Source organism: Hyperolius riggenbachi, chromosome 4 (genome assembly GCF_040937935.1).
Source record: "Hyperolius riggenbachi isolate aHypRig1 chromosome 4, aHypRig1.pri, whole genome shotgun sequence".
NCBI lineage: Eukaryota > Metazoa > Chordata > Amphibia > Anura > Hyperoliidae > Hyperolius > Hyperolius riggenbachi.
Genome location: NC_090649.1, coordinates 275,953,722 through 275,975,465, shown reverse-complemented (window position 1 = coordinate 275,975,465; position 21,744 = coordinate 275,953,722). Strand labels below are relative to the sequence as shown.

Below are 21,744 nucleotides of genomic sequence, written 5' to 3'. Positions count from 1 at the left end.
TTTTGAACCCCTTCTCTGCAGAGAAAAAGAAGATACAATGACTGACAGTTGAGATAACAAGCTGCAGAAGACAGAGCTCTCTGCGACTTTGAAAGTTGTGGAGCTCAATGGCTCTTTTGCATAGATAACAACTGGAATTTCTTAACTCTTCCTGTACTGGAAACAATATTAGACTTATGTCTCTGCTCCTAATGTTTTATTTCTTAGCTGTACTACACATACAAATCATTTTTTTTTCCGCTTTAGTGTCTCTTTAAAGCTCATATCCAGCAAGAAATCTGGTTGGTTGTTGCTGTCATTGTCATTCTGGAGAGATGTAGCCACCTCCCACCAGGACAGGAAAGGGTGGATACAGGTCAGCAATAGAAACCCAGAAGAGTTTAAGAGATTCCAACCTCTTTCCACACAATCCAAATCTTTAATATGTTTTCCCCTTAGGCTACTTATAATCATTAGTTGGATGATTTGTGTTGTAATTCATCCCATGTTTGTACAGGTTTTTTTTCCTGACCATTGGGAAACTAATCGCTATTTATGGACAGTAATTGTTGTATCACCTTCCCACTCCATAAAAATATGCTGCCTGGCTGAGCAGACCCTGAGTGCTGAAAAAGCTGCTCCTAGACATTTGTAAATTATAATAGGCAAACCCACTGATAAGGGCTACTCCCAGCTCTCATTTGTGTCTGTGAGCAGAAGAAGCCACAGCACCACCCCATCCCCTTATCAAGTGACCATCCAACCAGGATAAGGAGATATCACACTTTTTATGTTATTTTGTGCTTATATCAGCAAATGGCAGCTGGAGCTGACTTCTACCAGTACCATATTCTAGAAGAGAGCAAACTTGGGATTTCCATATCTGTAAAGTTAAAGGGGTAAATATTAATATAATCACGACCCTATGTTAGGTGAACCAATCTCATTCCAGGAGTCAAATATCTAGAACTTTTACATATTAAAATGTTTTCAAGTTGACGCATTAATCTGATCCTCTCAGCAGGTCACAAAGTGGCAACTAAGAACTTCCTGTGGCAGCCAACCCTCTATCGGACAGGGTATTTGTGTCAAGATGTAGAGCGGATAGAGTCTATCCGCTCTACATCTTGACCCAAATACCCTGTCTGTTACCTCAAAGTGGATAAGAGGGTAAACTTTTACTCATTGCATAATTGTGTTCCTTTCATATAGTTTATAGGGCAATCCTCAAGCCAAATACTTTTTTGTTTTGTTTTAATACTCTAATTCCCTATAAACTAAACAAGCCTCGCCCACAGCTTTTCACGGTGCCTTGGCACTGTAGCAAAGGCTTATGGGAGCTCAGTCTGGGCACGAGGAGGAGGAGGTTACTAGCCATTGATTTCAGAGGCAGAGGGGAGGAGGAGATGGGACTGAATTTACACACAGGCAAGCTGATAGCATCTCCAGCCCTCAGCCTGTGACGAACAGAACATGGCTGCCCTCATTGTATAGCAGGAATAAATAATCATAAACTGTTGAAGCGGTTTGCCGCTAGATATGCTGTGTAAACTAATCTGTAATCTAAACTTTAGTTAAGATATTTAGACAAGTTACTTGTTAGTTTTTCATCCCGGATCCGCTTTAACTCAACTCCAGATCTAGTTCTCAATGAAGTATATACCATGTAATAGCTTTGTAAGAGAAGTGCTCCATTGCCAGATTTTTATTTCAAGCAAGACTTCTGCAACTGAAAATTCTGTCTGTGCTGTACATAACGTCACATGGCTCTCTCCAGTGCTCTCTACCTTGTGAGAAGGGGGTTGTTTACTTTGGTATAAAGTCAAGCAGGGTAATTATATGGGCAATAAGCAGATGGGAAACAGCTTTTTATGTGTAATGCCAGGCTGTAATTCTGCTTTTAAGCCTGCATGGATAGGTGCACAGCTTCATTCAAGTACTGCTGTATTTCAAGTATTTGAACTTGAAAATGTCAGATCCAAATGAAGTATTATAAACTGTAATTTTTACCAATATAAATGATTGCGTTGAGAATTTGCCCTGTCCATTCTAAAGCTTAGTTGAGCGTTAACACAATTCTCCTTTCTGATATTTAAGATTTCCCCTTTTGGACACCAAAGCTTAATCTTCCCACTTATTGAATTTACCCTTCCTGGTGCCCAACATTAACACAATATCTAACCACAGAATTCCCCTAAATGAAAAAAAAAACAACTGCAAGGAAACCAAATGTCAAATCCCACAGTAATGCTGAGAAGGCATATATTTTCTTAAATAAACTGATTTATATGCACTAGCAAAGCACCTGCTTCTGTAGTAATTTTTCTTAATAAATTATTTTGACATTAACCAAAATACTGTGTATTATGTTTTAAAGGTGCTGTTGAAATTCCATCTTATATAGTGTGCTGTCTGGGCATGGACAATCTAGGAAGAAGGAATACTCTAGCTCCCTTTCTATTACTCAGTGCTGTCATCTGTGGTGTGATCATGCTCATACCGGAGGTACTAATAGCAGTTACTGTACAGTGTATATATAGTTGTGTAACTAGAAATCATGGGGCCTCTGAGAAAAAATTGACGAGGCCCCAAGACTCCGGTATACTTGAGTGCTGTTAACTACTTCAACCCCATGTATATGAGTGGTCATGGCAGCTTACAGTAAACTATCAGATGTGGTGTGTGTCCATATAAACAGGTATATTCCCAGGCAGTCAACCAGATAAAAGCCCAGATCCCAGATGGTCTGTTATCAACATGCCAGAAGCAAGACACAATATTGGACTCAATGCTCATACAAACATCCAACAAACACAACCGCACAACCAACATGACAAACCACACAACCTGACGAACCACATGATTTGTAACATGTCCACACGCCTAGATGGCTAAACAACCAACTCAATTAATATACTGCATGCACAAGGAGAATGACACACTACACATTCAAAACAAGGACAAGTCTATCAAACAACTTGTACACACGCACCAATTGCAAGATATCAGACCAGCATAGATCCAACAGTTGGATCGGGCAAAGCACCTGTTATCAGTTGCACATCAAGTTGTTTGCACGTGTACACAATATCATCTAAGAGACTAAAGTCAGATGATAATCAGGCTGTAAGTTGGTCCATGTGTATTTAGCTTCAGCCAGTGTAGCCCCTTCTCAATGGTCCACAGTATTGCACCATTGTATGCTGTGATACTCATTCACCAACATAATTACGGATTTGGATGAGTCCCAGATTGTTACTGGCTTCTGGCATGTTGGGTTGCACTCACATTCAATTTGCAGTCTATACAGAATATAATGGACACATAGATGTAAAGTCACAGGGTGAAGAAACACTAAGATATTGAGGCAAGGAACACACTACATGCGTTTTTGCGCGTTTTGCCGCGAACGGCAAAACGCGCACGATTTTAGAGGCTATTGAAATTAATAGCCTAGCTCAGGAAACGCTGCGCCGCATGCGTTTGTGCGCGTTTGCGTTCGCGTTTTTTTCCGCGTTTTCTAAACGCACAGTTTTCTGCTTTTTCCCGCACGTTGCATGGCAGTACATGCCATGCAAACGCATAAACGTGGAAACGCACGCGGAAAAACGCACGCGTTAGACGCGACCGCAAAACCCGACGGAAACCTGGAAAACGCAGGGGAAAACGGCCCTGCAAGTGTGTTCCCTGCCTCAGGGTAATTAACACGGGAAGGACCACCTGGACCACTCTGCAGTACAGCACCAGAGTAGCCAACATGTCTGCAATGGCAATTGCTATGGCCCTGGTTATAATTGTAATGCTTGCTTGGTGCATAAAAAGCAATTTCCCGTCAGATTGATGGTCGAAACAATAAATTCAGACAGGTCCGATCTGATTTCCGATTGTTTTTTTGATCGATTTTGTATAGAAGTGATCTGAAAATCGATCAGAAAAGTGATTGGAAATCAGATCTGATCTGTTGAAACTAATCGATTCTGCAGTCAATCTGCCGGGAAATTGCAGAGTGTGTACCTGGCATAACACTAACAGTTTTAATATACTGTACGAGTCCTATGTAGCATCTTCCAGATAGATTGCAACATGTATTAAGCAGCTGCTAGTTAGTGCTGATTGGATGCTGGCATTAATATCAGTTGGTTGGATTGTGAAAGCAGCCACATGGTCTAGCTCTTCATAAGTAACTAGATTAGCAGAAGGTACATAGGATAGTTCAGCCATCAGCCAGTGTACAGGGTGGCGGGGGATGGGGCTCAGCCCTGGATGATGGAATATATAGCAGGGCCTGTGAGATTTGGCCTGCTGGAGATCCGGAGTGACTTTACATCTGCATCTAATGGCCATTGCCCATGTAAGTATGCTCAATAACACACAAAAAAGGAGTAATTCACAATATAAATAATATCTAATCAGATTCCAATGCACATTAGTCTGATTCCATTAAAAGGCAACTCCAGTGTGATATACTATATTTAGATAAATCTGTAGTGTAGAAAGGTTTGAGAACCTCATTTTAGTTTTTATTGCTGTCTGTGTCTCTCTATGGGAGACTTTCTAGTCTGAGTGTCAGATATAGTTGGCCTGGTGGTACAGATCTCTTGAATAGCAAACTTGAAGAAAGTAAATTGCAGCAGAAACTGGAGAAGATGCAGACTCTACGCACATGATGGATCTGCGCTAGCATTGTTGTTTTCTAGCAGGAAGTACATAAGCCAATTTCCAAATGATCTTCCGTACATCTAGCAAACCCACGAAGAGTCAAAGGCAGTCACTCTGTTTTTTTATTCTATTGTACTTGAGTAAAAGCTATAGTCTCAGAAGAGCTCCATCAAGGTCTACACTGTGATGGAGGCAAAGGCAGATATACTTTATTACTTTCAGTGTTCGTGATCCTGGTGCCAAAGCACTTGCAGCCAGAGGAGATTTATGTTGCTGTGCATTCAGTTATTACATAGCTGAAATGACTCGCAAACATTTTTGTTTGTGGAGGGTGATTTGTGGCAGCAGGCATTCACCTTTGGCATAGCAATAATGCCCAACACTGAAGATGACTGAAGGCAAGTATTGGATATTGTTGGGCTTAGATAGGTGTCAGTAAGGGGTTAATGTCAAGTGAGACAGTTAGGGTAAGGCTGCAGGAAATGGTATAATCTAAAAGGTTAGAGGTTAGGGTAAAGCATAAGGTAGGGTTTAAAGTCAAGTAGGGAGGTTAGGTATCAGGAAATGCTTAATGTCAAGGAAGGATATTAGGATTGGGATTCAGAAAGGGATTATTTGTTAAAGGACGGGGAGTTAAAATTAGGCATTAGGAAGGGATTAAAATCCGGGGTATAGTTAGGATTGGGCATTGGAAAGGGGATCTTGCTTCCACAATTGGTTAGTGTCAGAAAAACACTGAAAACAGCATTGCTTAACTGATACCAAGCATCTAAATCTAAACGTACTTGGCAGATGCACTTACTGTATGTCTATCTGCAAAGATAAACAAGAAGATTGTCATTACATAGGGGTGGAGCTGGTTTATTACAAATGAAATTATAGAATCCTCCCTTCAGTAAGTTCAGACATACAAACATGCAATCGGACTTTCTAGCCACCATACCTGTTTAAGTGAATTCTTACTTTCATTTATGCTTATCAAACCAACACAACAAACTGGAAGCATGAAATCTATAATGAACTTGTAATGGCAAAGTCTAGGTAAAGCCCAGCGCAGTACGGCGATGTATTGGATATCATTCCCGCCTTGCAGCACTAGGGTCTTTTCCAGGAACTCTGTTCTTCTGCCTCATGCCAACAACATACAAACAAGTAACTTGTCCCCCTCCCCAGCAAAAAATCTAGACTAGATTTTAGTATGGATTATATTGAGAGCTTCTGCGTGGGACAGTTATTGACATGACTATACTGTATACAAAATGAAAAGCGCTATAGAAGATGTCAGCGCTATATGAATACATAATAATACAGTAACCTCAGACCAACAGCCTGCATTGTAAATTACCGTACCCCACAGTTTTTATATTTCAAGAAAAACTTTGTCAATTTACTAAACATTTCCCTTTGCAGCCCTTATAAAATAAGCCACTAATATTGCTTATGTGTAACGATTGATGTCAGCACGCAGAGAGAATCTGATTATTGGTGATCTGCAGTATCACCAAGAATGCAGATATATACCTGATTATTGATGATCTGCAGAATCACCGATAATACAGATATATTGCTAACCTCTGAGCACCTAAAGGTATGTGAGTGTTTGGTGTAACAGTAGTACTTTGAGTAATGCACCTGCTGAGCAGGTGATCATAGGCAGTAAAGGAATACTGCTCTTGAGGGCACAGGAACCTTCCAGCAGCCTGAGACTCTCCAAGGGGTGGAGTCAAGCTGGAGATAGGAAGGACCAGAGAGTGAGTGACACCTGAAGGTGGATGTCACTATCTGATCTGGAGACTATCTCTTAAGAGGAGAGATAGCTCTCGAGGTCGGGCACGCCTGGTCGGCAACACACGGACAGATTAAGTACAAAGACAAAAGGCTGATTCGGTATCCAAGGCAAGCAGAGTCTGGCAACGGAATATCAGATATGCGAGGTACCAAATCAGAGATCAAAGGGATAGTCAGGAAAGCAGTAAGTCATAACAGATATCAACAATGCCTAGTCTGGGTGTGAGGTCCTTGGTCTCTACACCCTGGAACTAGTCTGATGGATAACAGATAGATAACGCAAGTTCCCTAGTCTGGGTGTGAGGTCCGTGGTCTCTACACCCTGGAACTAGTCTGAAGTATAACATATAGATAACACAAGTTCCTTAGTCTGGGTGTGAGGTCCGTGGTCTCTACACCCTGGAACTAGTCTGAAGTATAACAGATAGATAACACAAGTTCCCTAGTCTGGGTGTGAGGTCCGTGGTCTCTACACCCTGGAACTAGTCTAAGCATAAACAGAATAACAGTACAAGTAATCTGGCTCAGTGTGAATTCCCAGGTCCACCTGGTTCAAACACACTGTAGGATCTGACTAAGGTCTGAGTGCTTCCACGTAGTGTTCGCAACGGCAGACAACTTGAGACTGGCCAGCAGTAACTATATATGGAGTAGTGCTCTCCAGCACCACCCCTAATTGATAAACCAATAGTAAGCTGCTCTGGAGTCAGCTGATTGGCGTGATCAGCTGATCTCTTCTTGCCCAATATAAGAGTTCTGCCTCTCAGCGCACGCGCGCGTATTCCTAAGCCTGTGTGCACTAACAGACTCAGCCACACCAGACACATGCTGCCGCGTGCAAACCGCCGCACTGGACGCGGAACCAGCCGCCTTACTGTTGTTACATGCGGCGGCTTTTCCGCGTTCTGACCTGTTACCAGACGCACGCTTCCGCATGCAAACCGCCGCATTGGACGCGGAATCAGCCGCCTCCTTAGCAGCACACGCGGCGGCTTTTCCGCGTTCTCTCACATTATGTAGCTTTTTCCAGAAAGATGCAGTAATTGACACTCATACATGCACAACAATATGCCTACTAGTTAAACTACTCCATATTATGTGATCTATATCATTGTAAATCATTTGTCCATTTTTAGAGAATAAATGTACCATCCACAGAAGACTTACTTTTTTTTATTTATTTATTTATTCAAGGATTACAGCACTGTGATCATCATCATGAGCATGGCTGGCAAGTTTTCAATAGGTACTGCCTTTGGACTTATTTACCTGTACACAGCTGAACTATATCCAACAGTTATACGGTAAGTTGACCTTTTTTATGATACACTAAATGGACCCTCGGTTCCTATATTACACAACTACTACATAGCAGCTCAGCTGACTGGCCCAGGCAAAACAACTCTCTCCACTGTGGGCAGCACTTGAGTCAGAGCTACTGGCTCTCTTTACAATGGAGGCAGCGGTTTGGTCCTCCCTGACAAATCTTCCAAAACTATCCTCACTCTCCCCCTACTCACAGCATTATTTGAAGGCTTGGAGGAGATACAAATTTGTCCTTGAATTTCAGGCCCTGGTTTTGCTTTCTATCCAAATCCTGGGCAACCCTTCCTTCCTTCCTGGCACCACTGCTGCTTTCAGTTAGCTGGACTCTTAGAGTTTGCTCACCCTATCTACATTTATGTAGATGTAGCCCCTGCTTCACATCTGTCATGAAAGGAAGTTTTTATTACTCATACTTAGAAAGTAATATTAAACTACTACATAGGGCCTACATGACACTTTTCAGGCTGGCCAAACTTTATCCCCTGACGGATCTTTGTTTGGGTCCACACTAGACCCGGTTTCAGGACGGACACTGCAGTCCGGATCAGGGGAAGTACCCACCGTACTGCAAACTGATGAAAGTGCATCAGTTTTGCATCAGTTTTGTATCAGTTTCCGTTCAGGTTTTTCCCTGACAGAAAACGTCTCTATCATTAGGAAGGAGTGGGAGGATTTTTTGGGCCAATCATAAAGCTCAGGCTATCCGTTTTCACATCCGTTTTTTGCCTGTGGAGCTGGAGATGCGTTTTCTCATTGCTTTCACTACCCCTGCGTGTATCCGTGGTCCTGATCCGTTGCGTGAAAATGCAGCAGGTCCAGACCTTCTGTTCAGGTTTTGAAAACGGATCCCCGCAAACGCAGACGGATCCGTTTTTTATTTGGGTGAGGCTGGCTGCTATTTTAAACATTAGTATCCGGGACTCCGTTTTTCATCAGGTTTGAAAAACGCAGCCACGGATACGTTTCTGGACCTAGTGTGGACGCAGCTAGGCAATGTGGACAACGGGGCACATTTTATCACATGTGGTGGACTTGTCCCCCAGTCTCATAGTTTTGGTCAAGAGTCACAGGTCTCAAAGCAAATGTCATAAACATTGCCTTTAAGAAGGACCCAGCCCGTGTTTCCTCTAGGCAATAAAAGCAAGGAGTTTGAATCACGATGATACCATTTATTGGCTAACTTAGAGATGAGTAAACAGTGAGCTTTTGGCTTACAAAAAGCCTTTGTCGGACTGGTTCCTGACCAAAACTGAAAAACACAGCTTATATACACTGACATACAGAGGAGAAACATTCTTTAGCAGACATAAATGTAATTAGATGCCTTAACTGTTACTCAGGAAGCTTTCCCAGGCATCCTGGCTAAATTGATAAGACCAACAGTTCCCTCAACATAACATAAAGTAGACTCTGGTGATGGGGAAACATCGTAATTTCCGAGTTCAAATTGTAACTGGGCTGGTTACATGCACCATTAATTCTAAGCTAAAGAGAATTGTGGCATTTGAAACCAGCACATGAAAGCAAATGAAATGAATTGTGACAGTAAACACCACCTTACACAGCATATGACACAAAACTCTAGGCAATAAGAATCCCTTCATGAGCCACCCTGCCCATCGCCTTGCCCAACATATGGCAAATGCAGCCAAATCATATGTGGCCTCCAAATGGAAGGATTCCCACCTGGATCTTACCCTGGTAAACATTAAACTACATCATGTCATGATATGTGAGCGAATGGCAGCCATAACCGAAGATCATATGGATCAGTTTGACAAAACGTGGTCTCCCTGCGTAGATTACGCCAATGCAGCAGGCCTTTCATATTTTATTTACTTCTAAGAGGTAATGGAGACTTGTAGAGCTAAAACTAGTGTCATAGCATTGACCTCAAACTGCAGTTATAGTCTCTGACTTAATTGCTGTTTTTTAAATTCCATGGTGTCACATTTTTATGTTTTGATCTGTTTTATTTGTTCATATCTTCCTTGCATCTCTAAATGATGTGTGGTTTGTATGTTATAGTGCTTATATTTTACTTTTGATTTTACCTTGCCCCCCTACAAGCGGACAGATTATCCTGTTCATGTGCCTTTCCGTATACCTAACAAAAACCTTTGAAGCTGAATTCTGCAATCAATAATTTTTGTGCATCTGTACTGTGTTGAAACGTATGTTATAGTATGTTAAATTAATTTAAAGCCTCTGTAAGTTTTAAATATACTTGTAAAAATCTGTTTATTGTTTGTAGTTACACAGTACCTTCTTCCTTGACGTTCTAGGTCTCTGGCTGTTGGCAGTGGCAGCATGATGTGTCGAATTGGCAGCGTGGTTGCTCCTTTCTGTGTTTACCTAAAAGATGTGTGGATTTTTATGCCACAGGTAGTATTCATTTACATCATGAGATTTTACTTTAAAATATATCTTTAGAACATATGGTATATATTTAAAGTCCAAGTTAATGCACAATTTTTATGTGCATTTCATGGAACATTGTTGTATATAATTTATGCATAAAAAGTTTTGTAAGAAATGCTGCATACAAAGTGAATAGAAGCCAAAACATTTTTTTATCTAAGAGAGAAGACAATCTTGATAGCAGGATAGTGCTAAAAACCTCAATCCTAATGAATGTTTTTGTTAGGAAATGAATGAACCAGACTTTATATCCCATTGACATGGCTGCTGTGTACACTGCACAGTTACGATTTACTTTGGTAGACAGACAAGATGTTTGGCACTGCTAGCAACAAGGATCTTCATTTATTCAACTTTGTTGAATACATGTGCCAGGGTTTCTTACCAGGTTCAGATACAGGGATTTAGCATCATTAGAAAAAAGAAAGCTTCAAGGAGCAGCTCACCATAACATATAAAACACAACTTTTAATGATCTTCAGTAAAAATTATTTTTCCAAGCAGCCATAAAAATGTCAAATACAAAAATGTAATACTTATCGGCACATGATAACAAATAGAGGTGCGGAGGGAAAGTCGACAGCCGTTTCGCCCCTAAATCAGGGCTTTCTCGAGACCGAATACGAGATACAGGAATTACCGGTAGAAGGAGTGGGTGCAAGGTGCAAGTAACCCATTGCAGTGCCGGGCATTTTGTCTCTCTGCTAACATTGTACTTTACTCAGTATATTGTTTTGGAAATGGAAAATAGAAACGTACCCTCTTTCCCCGAAATTAAGACATCCCCTAAAAGTAAGCCCTGGCAGGAATTTCGAGCATGCTAGAAATAGAAGCCCTACCCTGAAATTAAGCCCTAGTGGCAGTAAGTGGAAAAAGTATGGCAACTTATGTTATTACTGGAGCCCTTGGTCTTGCGGCCAGGTAGACATGGGACACAGGAGGACTGGGGATAGGGGGGGACACTAAAGGTACAAGGGGACACAGAGGCACACAAGAGGCGGATCCAGCAAAGGAAGAGGCAGCAGAGAGGGAAAGGCAGGAGGACACACATCACAGGAACTTGTGTGCTCACAGAAATATAAGATATCCCCTGAAAATAAGCCCTTGCACATCTTATTTTCGGGGAAACACGGTAGCTGCCACTGGTGACAGTGTTGAAGCTAACCAGGTAACTGGTTTTAAAATGTCAGGAAATGAAAACACTAACTGGAGACCTGTTCTGTTGTCAACTAAGAAAACCACTATTGGTGCTAAAATGTAAGAACTTGGTACAGTATAAGGATTATGGATTGCATTGCATTATGCATTGGGACACTTTAAGCTGATTTGCTGTCAACCAACCACTATGGTGGCCTCTAATTTACATGTGCTGCCTAGCATAGAGAGTGTAAAGTAATTATGCACTAAAGCATTATGCATTATTAACAGCTTCATTTGTACATGTATGAAAGGGTTCCCGACCATGCTGTGACTGACTATCAAAAACATAGTTACTCTGGGAAGCTGCTCTACTTTGGCCCCAGTTTTCTTTGCACCTCAGATAAATCACCCTCAGTTTATTTATGGCCTGGGGCACACCAGACCGCTCTCAGTTGTGTGTTAGAATTGTCGGCGATCCCAAAAAGTAATATGCTGATGAAAGTGAACAGTGAGGAACCCACAGGATTGATTGCAATTTGGCCAAATCACAATCGCGGTTCCTGCAGCATTTTTGGAGCGAGTGAAAGATAGGAAAAATGCAGAATTGCTTTTAAATTGCTTTTCAAAAGCTATTTTGCAGCAATTTTTTGGGCAATTTTCAGGTTTAAATAAAGTTTAAGCTACTTGCTGGGTCTCTCAATGTCCAGCTTCCAGTGCATCGTTTCACTTCTTTGCACAAGAGATCATCTGCATTTCTGTATTTGGAGATAGAGTGGCACCTAGGACTTCTTGTGCTAGGGGGCAGGGCTACATGCCGGTGGAAATTAACCTTGGGAGGACCAGTAGGTATTTTACATTTTATTTCAACAGGATAGAAAAAAAACAAACAAATTGGAAGCACTGTATGATCACAGCAGTAGAATGTACAGCATTTCTAATTGATATTACGCGGTTAATCGCTGTAACAAATACTAGCTCAGAGTCCAGAGTTACCTCCAGACAGCGAGCTTTAGGAGTTGACGTTATTGGCAATTTTCTACATTAATGGCAACTATAAGGTCAGGGAGCAGAGAGAGATGGCGGAAATATCACAATCTCTGTTTTTCTCATGATAAGTTTGAGAAAACGAAATTACATGAATGCAGAGAAAGCAACAGACTGCATCGAGATAATGAAGTAGCTAGGTCAGCAGCAGAAAGATAGATTTAAGTGTCATGAGGGTAGAGGTAGTGATGTAGTGAACATGAAATTTTTCAGTTCACGGACCACAAACTCGATTTACAGCAAAAGTTCGCGAACAGGTGAATCTGGTGATCTGCCATAGACTTCAATGGGCAGGCACATTTTAAAACCTATAGGAACTGTTTCTGGCTAGAAAAGTAATGGAAAAGTTGTTTAACCCCCCCCCCCCCACACACACACACACACACACACACACATCCGATCCGCTGCACTAATTAGGAGGATGAAATCCAAATAAAACTAATTCGGATTTCATCGAAATTTGAACCGGTGCTCATCCCTGGGTATTGTAGCAGCAAGAAACTCCACTGGGGACACAAAGCACAGGCCTAACTAACTCTTTCCCTATCTGCAGCACACTCTCCCTGATCTGCCTCGCACAGAAGCCAAACACAGACTACAAAATGGCTGCTGTGCTGTCTTTCTGATAGATGGGAGAGGGGGTCCAGGTGGGAGGGATAGCTGGTTTGCTGCCATGTGTCTGCTGACTCTAGGGAGAGGGGTCAAAATATGGCTGTGTTCGCCTGAGGGGTTGAACGCGAACACCCGTTGTTCGCCGCGAACTATTCGCCGGCAGAACAGTTCGGGCCATCTGTAGGTAGAGGTGATACGGCAAACCAAAAGAAAATATTAATTGTCCCAGGCCATGAGTATAGATGGAGAAGAGAAGAGGTCCTAGAACGGAGCTTTGTGGTACACCAACAGATAGCGGACATGAAGTGGAAAAAACTTCGTGAAAAAAATGTGAAAAAGCATCCAGTGAATTATCGATCGTTAACAAGCTTTCCATATACAGTATAACGTTATATTTCTGTTCTATTTTTTAGCTACTAGTGGGAATCATGTCCTTAATTACTGGAATATTAACCCTCCTGCTCCCAGAAACACTGGGGAGGCCACTGGTGAACACAATGGAAGAAGCTGCAGCCATGACAAGAAAAACAGAAAATAAGAAGAAATCATTACCGGAAGCTAATGGAGTTGCCATGGAAAAATTAGATGCCAACACTACAGAAACCCTTGATGCATAGAGTCTAAAGTAACACACCTTGTGATACATGATTTACATAAGGAAAAAATAAAAAATTCCCTTGAAATTCATATTGCTTGACTTTCTCGCCATCAGTGACATTTACACAAAATGTAGTAATTAGGATATAACTTTTATTTTGACACCTGACATTAGTTACTGCTTTTAAATAGCTAACCAGCTTAAAAAAGATGCTTCAGTTATAGGTAATAGGACTGAAATGTAAATATCCCAACTAGGGCAAGTAGTTTTGCCAAAAGAACATTTATGCTTTACATGATATAGGAATTATAGATGGCATGGCATTGCCTCAAAGCTTCTGCAGCAGGGATGCTAATTGGGGAATCGAAACAAAATTTAAAATTTTTAAGCTGACCATAAACTATACAATGGGTTCAATCCAAATTACTTTTTCTCCAAGTTTTCTCCGAGGTGAAATTTTCACATCTTATAAATAAAATAGATTTTATGCCACCAGCAACCAAGAAAATACCCAGTAAGTTTGGCAGTACTTTTTCAACTACTTTTTTGGTACCTTTTCAATTGCAGAGTGCTGAAAAGTTACTTTAAACAGAATATGAAAATTATCTCTAAGGATGAACTCTTTGGAGAAAAAGTGAATTGGATAGGACCAAATATGTGTAATTGTTACTGCTGAAAAGCAATTAAAAATGATGGCACTCTTGATCCAGACTCAGCTGTTTTCTGGATCAAGCAAAGGCCTTTGGAAAGGAAGCACAAGGGTGTTATGGTGCTGTTGAGCGTGATGGATCTGGCAGCACACTAGAAGTGGAATCCTGCTGAAATGTGATGTAATAATGAGTGGTGAAATTTGGTAGTACAGGTGAATGACCTATATCAGGAAGATATCAATTACCGATATTTCCCTAACCTACTACAAATCGTACAGGTATGGCCAGCATCAAACTGTTTTTGTTTTTGCTCTTTATGTATCTGCAGATGAGACCATCCACCAAACCAATCCATAACTTTGAGTCTACTATGGGTAGGGATGAGGGTAAATAATTCCAGTGGTGACATAGACTGCAAGAGCACACTTTGTGTGTAAGGGTGGGGTTTGTTTAGAACTTCTTGCACATATATATTACCCAGAGTGTCATTGCTGAAGTTATTGATTCTGAATGGGAGTTGTGACAGGGTGTTGTTGGAGTTTTCTAATGGGGCAGAAATCAAAGTCTGGCAGTGGTTATTATTATTATTATTATTATTATTTTTTATTTATATAGCGCCAACATATTCCGCAGCGCTTTACAAAGCACAATAAGACGACATTAGGAACATAGATACAACTAACAAATATACAGCAGAGTTCCAAGCAGCACAAATATTTTTACAAAAACAGTAAACATTAGGAGGATGACCCTGCCCTTGCGAGCTTACAATCTAATAGGTAGTGGGGGACACACTAGGTAAGGGGGTGGAGGATGGATGAGGCAGTGATTCTTTGCCTCTGATTACATTGTGACAAATAAGTAAATAAAGGGCTATAGCATGTTATAAGCTTGTCTGAAAAGGTGTGTTTTAAGAGTGCGTTTGAAGATGTCCAGGTTTGGAGCATGACGTACAGGCTGTGGAAGAGAGTTCCAGATAAGGGCTGATGCTCGTGTGAAGTCCTGGATGCGAGCATGAGAGGAGGTGATCAGCTTAGAGGCCAGGAGAATTTCTTGGGAGGAGCGAAGGTTGCGGGAGGGACAATATCTTGAGATTAGTGAGGAGATGTATGGAGGAGACAACTCGTGGAGGGCTTTGTATGTTAGAGTCAGGAGTTTGAACTGGATCCTCTGGGTAATGGGTAGCCAGTGGAGAGAATGGCACAGTGGGGCTGCATCGGAAGAGCGTGTGGAAAGGTGAATGAGGCGGGCCGCTGCATTTAGAAGGGATTGGAGAGGAGCTAGCCTGTTTTTTGGTAGGCCACAGAGCAGGGTGTTGCAGTAGTCTAGGCGGGAGATGATTAAGGCATGAACAAGCATTTTGGTGGCCTCTTGTGTGAGGAAGGGACGGATACGGAATATATTTTTGAGCTGGAAATAGCAGGTGGTGGTTAATGAGGCGATGTGAGGTTTAAAGGAGAGCTCTGAGTCAAGTATAACCCCCAAGCAGCGGGCCTTAGTGGTTGAGGTTATTGGGGTGTTGTCTACCGTTATGGTTGCAATTGGTGGGGGTGTAGATAGCAATGGTGGAAAAATCACAATTTCCGTTTTAGTCATGTTGAGTTTGAGGAAGCGGGAGGACATGAATGCAGAAACGGCACGTAGACAGTCGGGGACTCTGGATAGTAGTGAGGAAAGGTCAGGAGCTGAGAGATAGATTTGGGTGTCATCCGCATAGAGGTGATACTGGAAGCCAAAAGAGTTAATTAGTTGTCCCAGGCCACGGGTGTAGATTGAGAAAAGAAGTGGCCCAAGAACAGAGCCTTGAGGTACACCAACAAACAGTGGGTGTGGAGAGGACTTGGTGTTAGAGAAGGAGACAGTGTAAGAGCGTCCAGAGAGATAAGAGGAGATCCAGGAATGTGCTTGTCCCTTGATTCCTAAAGATGACAGTGTCTGCAGAAGCAGAGCATGATCAACCGTGTCAAAGGCAGAGGAAAGGTCAAGGAGTATTAGAATGGAGAACTGGCCTTTGGATTTAGCTACCAGTAGGTCATTAGCAACTTTCGTGAGGGCAGTTTCAGTGGAATGGTGTGTGCGGAATCCAGATTGAAAGGGGTCAAGTAAGGAGTTGGTAGAGAGAAAGGCAGACAATTCTGAATGGATGTGACGTTCCAGCAGTTTAGAAGCAAAGGGGAGGAGCGAGACAGGACGGTAGTTGGATAGAGAAGTTGGATCAAGAGAGGGTTTGGACCCCTTTCCCAGCTACAAAATAATGCTCTGGATTGAGGTCCAACAGGACTTTCCAGCATGCATCAAAAACTAAAGTATGAGTTTTTACTTGATGCTAAAGCCTGTTCCCACAGAAGGCTGTATTTTTCCAATTATCTGTATTGTTAGAATAGGAGTGATGCACACTATGAAGCATAGCATTATCTATAGAAGTCATAGCATTTACTATGGGCTCAGATGCTGGAGGGGGGGGGGGGGGGGGGGGCGTTTCTCCTTAGCCTGTCCACTGCTCTATTCTTTGTATTTATGTCCTCTGTGATCACCACACACTTGTACTTAAAGCAAACATTTACATAAGGGATACTTATGCATTGTCTGCATTTGGAATTAAAAGAGATGCTAGCCATAAAAACTTTACAAATCAATATTGGGGGTTTAAATGAGTTATGTCCCTTGTAGAATTACAATGTTTTATTTGTCATGATTTCCATTTATAGATACGTAGCTCAGTGGGAAAAAGTAAGTACGTACCTCAGTGGGAAAACATTCTTGGCATGCATCCTTTCATAAAAACATTGCCTGACAAAAAGTTCACATCCTAACACCCCAATGCATCTCTTATCATATGACAATTTTTCAGATGACTTATTCCGAAGTTACATCACTCACTGATCAAACCATACGTGACTGCTTCACCAGTCATCATCTATTACAGGCTAATCTCCATGGGTCTCCTGACGCATGGCTACAGTGTGTCTCCTGTGCTCAGTGCACCACAAATGACAGCAGCAGCTTCCTGAAATTAATTAGAAATCAAAACAGCTATATTTGATTGACAAAAAGTCCTGATTTAAGGATAGTGCTGAAAAGTTCAGAAGGCCATTCATTATTTTTTTCTTTTTTTTTTGGAACTGTATGGGTCAGATTTTACCCTGCCCTGCTTTTCCCAGTTTAGACTTAGACTTTAGCCCCTTACATTAATAATAATAAAAAAAACTTAAGTTCTATTTACTATTAGCACTACGCATACAATTAATTGTCTCTAAGTTTATTTTCAGTTAAGTATTGCTTTAAATAGGGCACCAGAAAAGGTGTATGCAATATAAGGATTAGAGAAATCGGTAGGGTTGCACAGACGCAAAGAGTGCCAGGTAACTGTATTACAGCATCTCTTATGAGCACTCTGATTGGATATTGGAATGCCTCTGCTGTAGTGCTTATTAATGTTCACAAGGCCCTGGTGATATAGTGGTGTCCCTGCCTGTAAACTTAGGAGACAAGTTGTTCAGCATAGACTTCCTGAGGGCTATGCTTCTGTGGTTTTCACACATTGTTATACACCAAAAGTGTTTAATTCCAGTCTTTGAGGGCCATATTCATGCCAGTGTTTAGGATTGAATGGGAAATTGAGAACCACACCTTTCCCGATTCTGTCCCATCGATTAATTTTAGCTGTGTCAAAAAAGTGTAAGGACCTCTGGCCTTGAGGACTGGAATGTGACATCCCTGTTATACACTCTACAGTACATAGTATGTAACTGTACTTTGACATACAGGCATGCATCAATGAGGGAGAAAGCTATTCTCTAGCTATACCCAGAGCCAGAAGTTTGTTGTGGGGCCCATAACTTGTAGTCATCGCTCTACCGCATGCTGCTTCCCTTTACAACCATAGAGGATTGACACATTGTATCAAATACATATACTGTTTTGCCATGCACACCAGTGTTTACTTAATTTGTTGCTTCAAATTATTAATTGGATCAATAGTTCATATTTAGTTATTTTAGTAATGATTTTTTTCTTTAATTCGTTAGACAGGGTAATGAATTGCTCCTGCATGAAAAGAGCATAGTTTTTTATATTCATTAATGACTGATTGATAATATACTATAGTGCAGGGTTGTCCTCAGTATAGGTGGTCAAATAGTTATTTATTCAAGAATTCTAAGGAATCATTGCAGTTTCAGAGTAGCAAACAGATAATGATGCTAGTAAAGAAGTAAGAACATGAGCGGTTCGTATAAAATACAGTTAGCAGTTACTGAACATACTGTAAATGAAAGAGGAGCTCAGCTCAGCGTTCTTGGGAGATTTTACTTCCATTTGCAAATTGAGACAAATGTGTGATTATGTCCAAAGCCTTAAAATCTGAAATCTACTTCCTAAACTTACCTGCAAAGACTTTCAGTATGAACGCACTTATGCACTTGATTAGTAGGCAGCTTGAACAAGTTACCCACAGAGTTGATCAATTGTTCTTAGGCTTTTTTTTCTTGCTATCCTACAAATAAAATTCTACAATAGTTATGTCTGTTCTCTGCTTTTTGTACTGTAATTGATAGTACTGTAATTAATAAACTGTAATGAGCAATGCATCAGCTATCATAGCCAGTCTCTTCATTCCTCTGTTGGATTTGCCCAATACAAAATACTTTGCAGACTAAATCTATCTGTAAAATGTTTGCCTCTATACATTTTTTAGTAATATTGGTATTTCTATGCATTTAAAATCTGTGTATTTCAAAACACTTAATATGTTAGTATACTTATATTTGTGGCTAAAATTGCATAAAGTAAAGCTCTGTTTAATAATACAATTTATTTGTACTACTTATTTAAGATTTGTTTTAAAATACGGGCACCAGACCATAGTATTTACACTAAGAAATGCATTACTAGACCATACAGGCAGACAGATCATTTAAAACACGGGAAAAGGAACGGAATACTGTAGGAGCAGCAGGAGCAACATTTTTAGAAGCACTTAAAAAACAAAAAGATATGGATGAGTACTTACCGTAGCGTTTTTTATTATTGGATTAGGCACAAGGCAACATTGTTTTACTGTACATTTTATGCTGTACATCCGAAAAGGTTTCATGCCAGTATTATAAAATGGAGCTAAATCATTAATTCAAGTACACTGCGTTATTTGTCAGGGCCCCATAGCTACAGGCTCCTTTCATACTATATGCATTGCGCATCCTGAAATATAGGATCACAACGCAGTAAAGTCACATGGCAGCCTACTGCTGCGATGTGGCCCATACAGTGCAGCATACAGTCCATAGACATTATGCTTACACCGCACATGTCCCTCTGTAACACACTGCATGCATCAGGACCCATTGCACCGCTGCGCAAGATGTGGAAGGCCCCTCTGTAATAAAATTGGCATTTTGATGCAGTTATAACGTCTGATGCGCCACGATGTAACAGGCAATGCCATTATTCAATTCACTTTTTCTCCTGAATATTCTCCTAGGAGATTCTTCTTCTGTTTAAAATAACTTTTTTAGCACTATAATTGAAAAAGTGGTTAGAAAAGTACTGTTAAAACTAGAGTTTTTTTTCTTGCTGGTGGCCTAAAAGGCAATTTATTGATAGTGTGTGAAAATATCACCTAGGAGAAAACTTAGGAGAAAATTGAATTACATATGGCCCACGGTGTAAAAGAAGCTTAAATTGCAAGTGCACAAAGGACTGTAAATATACTGTATGTTATGCTGAAGTGATGCATTGCTGACCTCCTTGATCAAAGAATCAAAAAATGATGAAACACTATAGTCAATGTTTGTTGAATAACAGAGTACTGAAAACCCCCTCTTTACAAAAAAAAACTTTTACCAGAGCTTGGCAAGTTGGAAAACACTACTTTTTGGACAGATAGAGTTATCCTTTATCTGGGTCAGGTCCTAAACAATGCTTGCCTTATTTCATGTGCAACACTCCAAAACCAATTCTCAGTAACAGCTGTGCACCAGTTCATGTATTACCAACTGCAACCATGCACTACGTGCACAATTCCTCCTAGGTCTCTCCCCTAACGGTGTATCCCTAATGGCTATAAAAGATGGTCCGGTCTAACATCATATAGGTACCTTATACTCTCTTTTCATTAAACACCAGTCTGCATTTGTGCTAAAGAGTTATTTAGATAAATGGATGCAGCTGGGAGTCCAACTGGATGAGGACGATTGGGAGGAGTACTTATTAACCCATCACCAGGTATTGCCCTGTCTTAGAGACAGTCTTATGCTGGGTACACACGATGAGATTTCCCGTTCGATTCCCGGATCGATTCGATTAAATCAAACATGTTCGATTGGATTTCGATCGTTTTTTCCGTCGATTTTGCATACCTATCATGAAAAAATCGATCGAAATCCAATCGAACATGTTTGATTTAATCGAATCGATCCGGGAATCGAACGGGAAATCTCATCGTGTGTACCCAGCATTAGGCTTTGAACCCACTAGCAGTATGTTACTAAGCTATTTCTAAGCGCGTGTGATTTGAAAAGCTTAATGTAATGTTATGTGTGTGATCCTACTTGAGCGAAGTGATTTTATAAAAATCACTCATAGCATTGCATTAGAAAGAGCTTTTCAGATCACTAGCTCTTAGAAAAGGCAGCTAGTGGGTTTAAGCCCTTAGAGACAGACTCAAACAAATGTATACCCTGCACCAAAGTTATCTCACTCCATCTTGCAAAGATGGATCTCCACACACACAAAAAAAATCTTGCAATGAACTCCGCCCCATGTAAACCATGTATTTACAAATGGATCCAGAAGCTTGGGAAGCTTCTATGAGCCATGTATAACAATTCATTATTTTACCCAGTTTATCAGGGGAACACTTTATTTATGCAACACTTTGCCAGAACATTCATTTTTTTTACTATAAATGTAAAATTTAGCCCTGGAATATTATTGAATTAGTGCACGCCGATTATACTTTTATGACATCAAATATAAATATTGACACAGAGAGAGTTTCTGTACACACAGAGGTCTGATACATCATTACCACATTACCACAATTGTGTCCAGAATGTACACGCCAGAGTGTTTTTTTCTAATCCTCTGTGTATTTATAATGTAGAGTTTCATTATGGAGAATCAGTGGAATGGAAAAAGTGCTTCCCGAATTCCTCTTTTTTCTAATATCCAATAATACAACAGGCAGCCTACTTAAAGAATGCTTATTGGATTTATTGAAGAAAAAAATTCCTGTACTGTAACATTAACAAATTGTGCAACACATAGTTTTTGGAAGCTTATTTAATTTATTGAAGGAGAATTTTCCACAAAAACCCCATGTCACCCATGTGAAAAAGTACGGTATATTCTTTGATATAAGGCAACCTCATATACAAGTCAACCCCCAAATTTGAAGTTCTTAAATTGGAATTTTTGTAAGACTCAAGTATAAGTCAGCCCAAGACAGTTAATGGCTCCAAGTGGGGACCATGAGGGTTACTGACTGCACTTGGGGACCAGGAGGAGTTAATGCTCCCCCTTATGAGC

The 21,744-nt window shown here is 40.8% G+C and overlaps 1 protein-coding gene across 1 annotated transcript in view; it reads left to right on the top strand.

Moving 5' to 3' along the window:
- The window catches only part of SLC22A16 (solute carrier family 22 member 16), an 87,868-nt gene extending 74,212 nt beyond the window's left edge, over positions 1-13,656 (top strand). Inside the window, exons 4-7 of the mRNA XM_068231296.1 lie at positions 2,357-2,484; positions 7,621-7,730; positions 10,038-10,137; positions 13,383-13,656. Of these exons, the coding sequence (XP_068087397.1) occupies positions 2,357-2,484; positions 7,621-7,730; positions 10,038-10,137; positions 13,383-13,586 (542 nt within the window). The 3' untranslated portion in view covers positions 13,587-13,656. The remainder of the gene's footprint in view (positions 1-2,356; positions 2,485-7,620; positions 7,731-10,037; positions 10,138-13,382) is intronic.
- The last annotated feature ends 8,088 nt before the right edge of the window (positions 13,657-21,744 follow it).